The sequence below is a fragment of the Cyclopterus lumpus genome, chromosome 12 (assembly GCF_009769545.1).
Source record: "Cyclopterus lumpus isolate fCycLum1 chromosome 12, fCycLum1.pri, whole genome shotgun sequence".
NCBI classification, from domain to species: domain Eukaryota; kingdom Metazoa; phylum Chordata; class Actinopteri; order Perciformes; family Cyclopteridae; genus Cyclopterus; species Cyclopterus lumpus.
Genome location: NC_046977.1, coordinates 19,234,226 through 19,245,106, shown reverse-complemented (window position 1 = coordinate 19,245,106; position 10,881 = coordinate 19,234,226). Strand labels below are relative to the sequence as shown.

Genomic DNA, 10,881 nt, shown 5'->3' with positions numbered 1-10,881 from the left:
GTACCAGAAAGAGCCTGGGTTTCCTGCACATCAATGCAAGAAGCCTATTACTTAAAATGAATGATGTGAAGGTATGGGTTGAGAGCTCTAAGCCTGAGGTTTTGGTAGTAACAGAGACCTGGTTTGGAAACTCCACCCCCTACCCTGAGTCACACATTCCTGGTTATAATTTGTTTAGACAGGACAGGTCATCTAAGGGTGGAGGTGTGGCGATTTACACCAAAGAGCACCTCAAATGCACAATTGCCTTAGCCAAATCAATTTCAAAGCAATTTGATTTACTCATCATTAATATTAAGCTTTCAAATAATTTCACTTTATCAGTGGCCGGTTGCTATCGTCCTCCTTGCAGCTCCGGCCTGCACCTTAACGGCCTTGAGCAGTGCAATAGCCCCCTTTACTAGAGCTGAATTTGTACTTCTTGGTGATCTAAACTGTTCAATCCACCTGGCAATGTTTTAGAGCAATATGATGCACTTAATCTACATCAGATTATTTGCTCTCCCACCCGATATGACAAAAGAAACAACTGAAAAGGCAACTCTGATTGATGTTATACTCACAAACGCACCTCATAAGTACCAATCTGGGGTGTTTTGTGCAGATATCAGTGACCACTGTTTTATTGCCTGTGTCCGAAAGGGCTGCTCTATCAAGCAGCCAGCTCAGATTTGTTGCAAACGTGTTTTTAAAATCCACAAGCCTTTTTACATGACCTGGCAGACGTGAACTGGTCCAGTCAGCCTGATCCCCACCGTTGATAATGCTTTGAATCTTTTTTATGAGTTGTTCAAGGATGTTGTCAATAGACATGCCCCAGTTAAAAGGTTTAGGATAAAAGGTAGACATAGCCCCTGGTTTGATTATGAGCTTACTCTGCTCTTACAATGAAAAAATGCTGCCTGGCGTAAAGCACACCACACTAAATCGCAGACAGATACTCTGGCTTTTAGGCAGATCAGGAATAAGTCTTTGCAAGCGGTTCGCAAGGCCAAGGCTGATTATTTTCAAAATCAGTTTTTCCTTTGTGGCTCTGATCCTAAACACTTCTGGAAAACAGTGAAAGTCCTGGAAAACAAACCATCTTGCCATCTGCCTTTGTCACTGAATGTTGATAACATCATAGTGTCAGACAGGGGGGAGATCAGGCTGATCCAAATTGCTATAGGCCCATTTCTATTCTGCCATGTCTGTCTAAGGTGTTGGAAAGGCTTTTGGGTAGTCAGTTAACCGACTACCTGGAAGCCCACAATATTCTGTCTAGTGCTCAATCAGGCTTCAGAACTGGCTATGGGTGTGTAACAGCAACCCTTAAGGTCCTTAATGACATCATTTCTGCCTTGGACTCAAAGATGTTTTGTGCTGCAATTTTTATAGATCTAACCAAAGCCTTTGACTCAGTACATCACTCTGTTCTCATTGACAGGCTTAGTCCTATTGGAGTCACAGGGACCTCCTTGTCTTGGTTCTCTAACTACCTTACAGACAGAGTGCAATGTGTGAGAGCAGAGCAACTTCTCTCGCAGCCTCTCCCCGTCACCAAAGGTGTCCCTCAGGGATCAATTCTTGGCCCTACTCTTTTCTCCATCTATATCAATAATATAGCAAGTTCTGTAGTGGATTCATCCATCCATCTGTACGCAGATGACACAATCCTCTACTCTATTGGCCGCTCTCCAGACGTAGTCTGTCGAAAGCTTCAGCACAGTTTTAATAAAATCCAACAGGCTTTCTTTAGTCTGCATCTACAATTAAATGCCTCTAAGACCAAAGTCATGTGGTTTGGTAAGAAGGGACCTGCACCCTTAATTACCCCTAGCATTTCTACCCTTGATGGGGCTCCTCTAGACCAGGTTACTGAATATAAATATTTAGGAATCTGGCTAGACAATACTCTCTCCTTCTCCATCCACATTGATAAACTGCTGTCCAAAATCAAATCAAAAATTGGGTTCCTCTACAGAATGCGCTCTGCTTTCACCGCCTCTGCTAAAAAAACACTTGTACAAATGACCATCCTTCCCATGTTTGATTATGGGGATATCGTCTACAGATCAGCATGCAAGGGTTCGCTACAAAAGCTCGATGTTCTATACAATCCTGCAATCCGGTTTGTAACAAATGTTCCCTTCAGAACACACCACTGCACTCTATATTCATCACTAAACTGGCCATCTTTGTGTACGCGTCGACAAATTCACTGGTTCTTGTTAATCTATACAACTCTCCTTGGTTTATCTCCGCCCTACCTGTGTCAGCTGCTGCACATCTCATCCCCTGCTTACAACACTCGCTCTGCTAACCGTATTTTGTTGGATGTCCCTAAGAGTTTCTCTGCACTTGGTTTGTCTTCGTTTAATGTTACCGCAGCTACAACCTGGAATCAACTACAGAAATACTTGCAACTTCACTCCTACGTCTCCAAGTCGGCCTTTAAAGCCAAGATCACGGACTTGCTGAAAGAAGAATGCAGCTGTTTCTCAAGCTGTTAGCATGTTGCTTTCTCCACTCCGTGGCACTTTTTAAAACTTTTATTTATTTATTTATTTATTTTCCTCTCCTTTCCCTCAAGAGGTTTTCGCCTCTTTTCAGGCCACAGTTGAAAATAAGAATTTGTTCTTAATCTGTTTCGCCTGGCTAAATAAAGGTTAAATAAAAAAAGAATTAAAAAATCTTCATGAAGGCCGGGCATATGAGTTCTGCAGCAGACAAAACACACGTCATAAATCACAGTCCCTCCAGTGTGCCGGGAGGTTTTATCAGTTGTTTGGTTAGGAAGTCGGCCGCTTCACCTCTTGAACCGTGTTACATAAATTGTATAGTCTGCTAAGTGAGAGAGAGCCCCGCCCCCTTTTCCAACCCCTCGACACACACTCAGAGGTCAAAGGTCCGCGAAAGCCCTCGTGGAGCTGCCAGGCCTTTTGTGTCTTAGTTTGTAAGTGTGCGATGTTTTGTCACAACAGTTATTAATCAAGAGTATCTTGCTGTGGAAAAATGGAAAGTCCCATGTTTTAAACGTGTGTCCCAGAAGAGGAAGAGTTTGTGGAGGTTTTTCTCTCTTTGGATTTGGAGATATCTGGAGCCACAGGCAGTGTTGTTGAGTCTGTTCATAATTATCCTGTTAAAGTGTCCCAGGATGTGTTCTCATGTTTAATGCTGCATTCTTCTCTACCTGTGTAACAGTCTTCAGAGGGGCTTGTTTTTGTATTTATGTAGGTTATATTTGATTTTGGATCCTTCTCACATTCTTTCTTAACTCAATTAATAGAAAAATGATTATTCCATATTAAGCAAATTGCTGATGTCAGGTGAACGCCTTTCATCTCCCCGACGTGGTCCTTATGGCAGACAAAGAAACCCAGTCGAGTGTTCAGCCTGGTTGTGATGCAGTTTTCATCGAAGGAAGGCTCACCTGACCCCACGACCTTTGCATATGTATAGCAATCTGGCATGTGCTCATATGTGTGTGTGTGTGTGTGTGGTATATCATATGCGTATGACGTCTGATGAATGCACGCTGACTCAAGTGAGTCAGCATGCACGTTGGAGCTGGCTCTCGTGCACGTTGGGGTTTGTGTTGCTGCACCATACAACATTGCACTGACACTCTTTTCCACTCATGCACTCACATTGATGAACTCACTGATTCCACTTGCCACTGTTAGTTAAAGTTTGACTCTTTACATGAATGAATAATTCATGAACTCCTGTTCATGGACACGGTTGTGTGCATCTCCCTGTCGCTGCCGTGCAGCCAGGTGTGTGAAAGATAATGAGTTGAAGACTCCACACGTCAGTCGTTTCAATGGACACCAGAGGGTTGATTTGATTTACTCTATTCATTCATCATGAGTTTTACAAAGTGAAACACCCTGTTCACTGTCCTCAAGCTCACAGCATACAGAATCAAGGATGTGTGTGTGATTTGATGTGTGTGTGTGATTCAATGTGTGAAAGGTTATTTTTGGGGAGTTTTTCCTGATCCGATGTGAGGTCCTGGGACAGGGATGTCGTATGTGTACAGATGGTAAAGCCCTCTGAGGCAAATTTGTAATTTGTGATTTTGGGCTATACAAAATAAACTGAATTGAATTGAATTGTGTGTGATTCGATGTGTGTGTGATTTAATGTGTGTGTGATTTGATGTGTGTGTGATGTGATGTGTGATTCGAAGATGTGTGTGATGTGATGTGTGTGTGATGTGTGTGTGTGATGTATGTGTGATGTGATGTGTGTGTGATGTGATGTGTGTGTGATGTGATGTGTGTGTGATGTGGTGTGTGTGATGTGATGTGTGTGTGATTCGATGTGTGTGTGATGTGTGTGATGTGATGTGATGTGTGTGTGTGTGTGTGATGTGATGTGTGATTCGATGTGTGTGTGATGTGATGCATTGGCCAGCGAGGAGACTAACAATCCAAAGGGGGTGTAGACAAAAGAGAAGGGTCACGTTTTGTGACTTTGATTATTCCGTTGAAATTTAAGCATATTATTATATATATACCTGTATATATTGCATTATTATACACAGACGAGGACAACATAAGAGGTGGTTGGACTTCTCAGTCTGCCATTGGTCCGTGGAAGTATGTTAACAGCAGGGTTGTCAAACTAATAGCCCGTCCCTCCTCCTCCAGCAGATGCTCTGTTAATCATAGCTCGGACACGGGGGCCGAGGAGGAAGCAGAAGAAAATGGGAGCCGAGTTTCGCAGTTTGTTCACAACTAAATCTCTGAATGTAATATTCTGCCTGCCGTGGATCCACATTCCTGCTCTTCCTTCAGGCTGTTGGGTAATGGAAAGAATGACTGAGAGCAGGCTTTGGACAAAGATAAACCATTGACACTACAGCTTTGTTTTACATGCATCCAAAAGCTTTCTTTCTTCATGGCTGAGCCTAGTTTCCCAGAGGACCTGGCTTGGTATGCACGGGCTTATCAGAGAGCCAATAAAATGCAAATGACTCGTTCCCCCGTCACAAGCTTCAGTCTCATTTATTGTCTTGTCTTTGAGCCTCCAAATGGCCAAATATTTGAGGGGAAGTGCCTCCCTTTTTTAGGAGATAGCTATTGTTGTTATAACTCAGTCACGGGGATGTAGTTACTCCTGTGTGAGCCGCCGCCAAGAGGTGGGAAAACAGCACCGGAGCCAGCAGAGGGGGCAGGACACGATACCATCTAGTGCCACGATGCAGCCGTCATGTCTGAAAGACTGCACACTCCCGTGTTTGTGTCCAGATGAGAGGAGCGATGGAGGTCGCGAGACAAAAGTAGTCCCATCTGGACGTGGTTTGCGTTGGAGAGGAACTTCACCGCGTCCCACTTCTCTATTAACTTGGTGTGGTGGCTTCAGGACAGCTGGGAAGGAGAAGAAGGTTCTCGGTGCGTTGGGGGCAGATGAAGCATTTCTCTTGGTTCACATTCAACATGGAGAATAACACAGACTGTAAGAAGTGGGTCTGCTTCAAAGGAATGTGGGCGTGCCCCTCCGACGTTGGAGAGGTGTGAAGGGAGGAGGTTCTCACAAGATGTTTTTGACAATCACAAGAAACACAACCAACAACACGTTTTGGTCCAAAGTCCTGCGAACAGTAGTCCACTGGGGAGGTGAAGGAGGTGAAGAGCAACTAACTGCCATAAGTTTCCTTCACAGCACCGCTTCACTGACTCTCTCTCTCTTCCTCTCTCTCTCCCCCCCTCTCTCTCTCTGCTTGCTTGCGCAATCTTCCTCTCTTTTTCTCTGTGTCTTTCTTTAAAGTCACAAAGTGGCAGCACAACCCAACTGCACTGTTCATGTTATCAATCAAAGAGAAATGCTTCACACAAGTGTTTCACTGTGTGTGTTTCTCTGTGTGTGTTTTACTGTGTGTGTTTCACTGTGTGTGTTTCACTGTGTGTGTTTCACTGTGCGTGTGTTTCACTGTGTGTGTTTCTCTGTGTGTGTTTTACTGTGTGTGTTTCACTGTGTGTGTTTCACTGTGTGTGTTTCACTGTGTGTGTGTTTCACTGTGTGTGTTTCTCTGTGTGTGTTTTACTGTGTGTGTTTCTCTGTGTGTGTTTTACTGTGTGTGTTTCACTGTGTGTGTTTCACTGTGTGTGTTTTACTGTGTGTGTTTCACTGTGTGTGTTTCACTGTGTGTGTTTCACTGTGTGTGTGTTTCACTGTGTGTGTTTCTCTGTGTGTGTTTTACTGTGTGTGTTTCACTGTGTGTGTTTCTCTGTGTGTGTTTCACTGTGTGTGTTTCTCTGTGTGTGTTTTACTGTGTGTGTTTCACTGTGTGTGTTTCTCTGTGTGTGTTTCACTGTGTGTGTTTCTCTGTGTGTGTTTTACTGTGTGCTTCACTGTGTGTGTTTCTCTGTGTGTGTTTAACTGTGTGTGATTCTCTGTGTGTGTTTCACTGTGTGTGTTTCACTGTGTGTGCTTCACTGTGTGTTTCTCTGTGTGTGTTTAACTGTGTGTGTTTCACTGTGTGTGTTTCTCTGTGTGTGTTTCACTGTGTTTGTTTCACTGTGTGTGTTTAACTGTGTTTATTTCACTGTGTGTGTTTAACTGTGTGTGTTTCACTGTGTTTATTTCACTGTGTGTGTTTAACTGTGTGTGTTTCACTGTGTTTATTTCACTGTGTGTGTTTCACTGCGTGTGCTTCACTGTGTGTGTTTCACTGTGTGTGTTTCACTGTGTGTGTTTCTCTGTGTGTGTTTCACTGTGTGTGTTTCACTGTGTGTGTTTCACTGTGTTTGTTTAACTGTGTGTGTTTCACTGTGTGTGTTTCACTGTGTGTGTTTCACTGTGTTTGTTTAACTGTGTGTGTTTAACTGTGTGTGTTTAACTGTGTGTGTTTCACTGTGTGTGTTTCACTGTGTGTGTTTAACTGTGTGTGTTTCACTGTGTGTGTTTCACTGTGTGTGTTTAACTGTGTGTGTTTCACTGTGTGTGTTTAACTGTGTGTGTTTCACTGTGTGTGTTTAACTGTGTGTGTTTCACTGTGTTTGTTTCACCATCATCGACAGTCGTCCCTCGAATACTTTTAGAAAGTTCAACCCCCGACCAAGGCCGTTTTCTTTGGGCGGGGGGGTTAAATGTTCCTGGAAAATGTTGACCCTGGTCCCCGTGGTTCCTCAAAAGGTTCCTAGACCATATAGAGGGGCTCTAGTCCGGCACATGCGGTCCACTACAGGACAGAAAGACCACATGAATCCGTTTTTGGGTTCACCTGTTGAATGTAATATTTTGTCTTTTGGTCATGAAAGAAAATGTGTGTGAGGGTGACCCAGAAGATAAACAAATGTAGTATATTACCATCCAAAAATCCCCAGTGCATTTTAAATAGTGTTTAAAAATGCCCCCTATAAAATAAGTGTTGGAGTACAGTTCAAAAGAGACATGCAGAGCAGCAGGAGTTATGGCCTTATTTACAGTTTAAGAGTCATCACTTCTTTTCCAAATGAAATGTTTGCTTCAACAGAGCATTTCTCTATTTGTGTACACAGACGTCGACATAGAGGAACATTAAATATACATTTCGTTCCACAAGGTAACTAGTGCAGCTCTAAAATGGTTGTGCTGGGGACTCGTGTGGATATTTAACAAGGTCACAGAAGGTCAGCGCTGTTAACACGCTGATGCATTACAGCTTAAACACTGACCGCTTCAATCTGACTAGAGGGACAAACACGCAACCAAAAAACAAGATTTTAGAGAGAGAACGGTATTGTTTGTGCTAGCATAAGGACATTGAGCCCCGGGCGGTGCAGCTGTTACTGGTGTTACTAGGATATGAAGACAAAACGAAAGCTGAGTTCTGCAGAATCTGGGTTCAGTCTGATTTTGGGTAAATGTTCAGCTATGGTGCAGGACAGCTCAGCAGAGAGGCGTGTGCTGCAGTAATGTGAGCAGTGAGGTATTGGCAGTTAAATTGCTCATCAATAGTGATTGCCGATCGTTAATGAGCCATATTGGCTGATACATGTAGTTGTAATTATTGTACGATACATTCAGATGGTACACAAGGCTCCAGATTATTATTGACAAAAATAATCTCAATCTCTCCGAAGTCATTGTCAACCGTCAAATATTCTAAATGTTTTCCTTTCACTTTGTTTTAGTCATCTGTAGCCGTCATTTGCATACAAATTATTATTGATTATTCAAGTTTCTCGCCACAAACTACAATGAGATTACGCCACGATTGCATTTGAACACATCATGATAACGTTATAATTTTACACCACAAGTGTTGCCGTTGTTTGGAGGCATGCCTGTCATCGGAAACTAGCCTTTAGGCCTGCATTAATTGGTCATGTGACCCCCGGTCTTTACCTGAAGTGGTATTTTGACACGGCATCCCTGACACGGCCTAAAGTGAAGCTGGAAGGAGATCCAGAGCGTCATAGTTTGAAACTACCGACCAAGCTTCATTTATTGACGACATACGAAAAGATGATGCCAGCTTGTTTTGATGTTTTTCTGTCTTCTTGTGGTCAGGAAGTTATTAAAACTTTATATTAAGTCAGTTAAAATATTCCTAATAGCAGATAATGTCTCTGAGATTCACGAATAGTCCGTGTATTATATATCATAAAGGAGTATCCGAAAGACGACTTCATCCTCAAAGAAGGAGTTAATTTATGACGTATTTCTTTTATTTGACCCGTTTTATGTTGGAGCCACAAAGCGAGTGAGTGCATGGTATGTAGCTTCAGGGCAGTCTGGATTGTTCTCACCAGAGGTCACCATCAGATACACTGACCCCTAGCTTTTTATGAGGGGGTCATAATTTCAGGGCCCCGTCGTCTCTTCTTTCACATTCAAGAGAAGCTGCTGTGTGTTGGACAGGACGGGTTAGGTCATCTGTGGAAAGAGCAGGGACACATTCCAACACTTTACATTCAGACTGCACACCCTACCACTCAGTTTGTGCCATGTGGAACCAAAATGACGTAAATCTACATTTTGTATTGTAGAACCAAACCTGTGAAACAAATAATGTATGAAAAGAAGTACTTGGAGGAGAATCCGTTAGTACCAATAGCATTATTATAAAACTTCAAAACAGTGGTGTGTTTCTTCCTTTCTAAGACAGCACTTATCTGTGTAACCGAGGAGGCCCCGAATAACTCCCATGGCAGAAAACTGAGAGGCTGACAAGGTTGAGCAAGACAGAGGAGGCACACAGGTTCCCTCTCTCTGAACTGGAGAGGGAGGTTGACCAGGATTTGACTTGCTTAGACTGGGGAGATAATGTGTGCCCCACTGAGACCAGAGCAATATATACGGAGTCCGAACGGCATCAGGTCAAGTGCCAGATCAGCAGATAGAATGCAGTTGATTGTGGCGATACTTTTAGAGCAGGAAGCCAAGTGAGAGCAGTTCAACCTGATTGAAGACAGTTAGTTCTGTAGAGGCTGCATTAGTGTACCAACCACGTTGTATTACTAAACATCAACTGACCACTTCCATGTGGCTAAAGGTGAAATGCATCCTTTTCTATAACTGTTGGCCTCCATTCACACAAATGGTTTCCACTGTCGGTATTTAACACGATATGTTCTACCCATCCATAACTTTGTGAGGACTTATTACTATGTTACTCCCTGTGTTTCCACTGTATTTTACTGGCTGCTGTGGGACTATTTTGTGTCATAGCCACTGCCTGCTCCTACTTTTATCCCAGCACTGTTTGGCTGCGTTGTATTCCCATGTTCTGGTCAACCTTTTGGTTTGTAATGACTGACTGCTGCTCCTTCTGAATGGCCTCCTCATCTAATACGAATGGGTTCCTGGACATGTCTGGTTGACCAACAAGCATTCGCCACTCTTTCTCTTTCTCTTCTCTTTTAAACGTTGGGTAGTCCTGGATTCTCCTAACATATGCAGTCGTAAAATGTGGATTACTTTTGTTGCATTTGTTTTAAACTCATGATATGATGTGACACATCTGCTTGACCAACCACTATTAGCAGAACTTAGTACATGTTGTCACCACGAGGTGTCAGAAAATACTTATATACTTGAGAATCACATATTTATGTTTTGTGATACTGTATCGATTCTCCAAAACACTATTGATTTTTCATAGTTCACATGCAAAAATTGACAAAAAGTAGTGCCATACTGTTGGAAGTTAAATGCCCCACCTTTTACCAAAGATTTTTCTTTATACAGTTTTCCTAAGCTAAGATTTAAAAAAAATGTTGCTTACAGTATCGCAATATATTGAAATATAACTCCTGTATCACCATAAGAACAGGGTATCCGTACCGCATCCGTTGAAATAACCCAGCACCAAGTAGTATCGAAGCTTCTTCAGTTAAATACATTAAAAAGGTTGTAGCCACATCTAAACAACAACAAAAAATACATATTTGTATAGCAAACTGCGACCACTACTACTTTAATGGGTGAAACCGGTGATCAGCTTTCCCACATGGAGACATCGAAGACCGGAGCTAGCAGCTAACAACGCACGTGCATCGTCAGCGGTAACCTCTGTCTAGTGGGACTCACACACAGCTACCATTTACATGACAGGTGAGGGATGACGTACTCGATATCCGTATCACTTTCAGGTTATTGATATTTGTACTGGCCGTGTCTTTTTTCAGAGGATACCCAGCCCTAACCATGATTTGTATTGTTTTACCAGATTCTTGCTAGTACACGGCCTTCGTGCCACCTCGTTGACCCACGTTACCACTCCACCATGAACATGTATTGGTACTATCAACCAATAACTCAGCTGATCAGCAGGATGTGCGTCATTAACCACATTCTCCAAAGCCATCATGGCTGCTTGCAGCTCTATAACACATCATTAACCACTGACGTTCTTGAGGAGAAGAAAAGCCGTGGTTGGGTTCAGTCAATGTTTTCCTCCTTTGA

At 42.9% G+C, this 10,881-nt stretch overlaps 1 protein-coding gene across 1 annotated transcript in view; it reads left to right on the top strand.

Annotated features, from left to right (window-relative positions):
• Positions 1-5,527: 5,527 nt before the first annotated feature.
• The window catches only part of ror2 (receptor tyrosine kinase-like orphan receptor 2), a 30,249-nt gene continuing 24,895 nt past the window's right edge, over positions 5,528-10,881 (top strand). The window contains exon 1 of the mRNA XM_034547305.1: positions 5,528-5,615. Within this exon, the coding sequence (XP_034403196.1) occupies positions 5,528-5,615 (88 nt within the window). The remainder of the gene's footprint in view (positions 5,616-10,881) is intronic.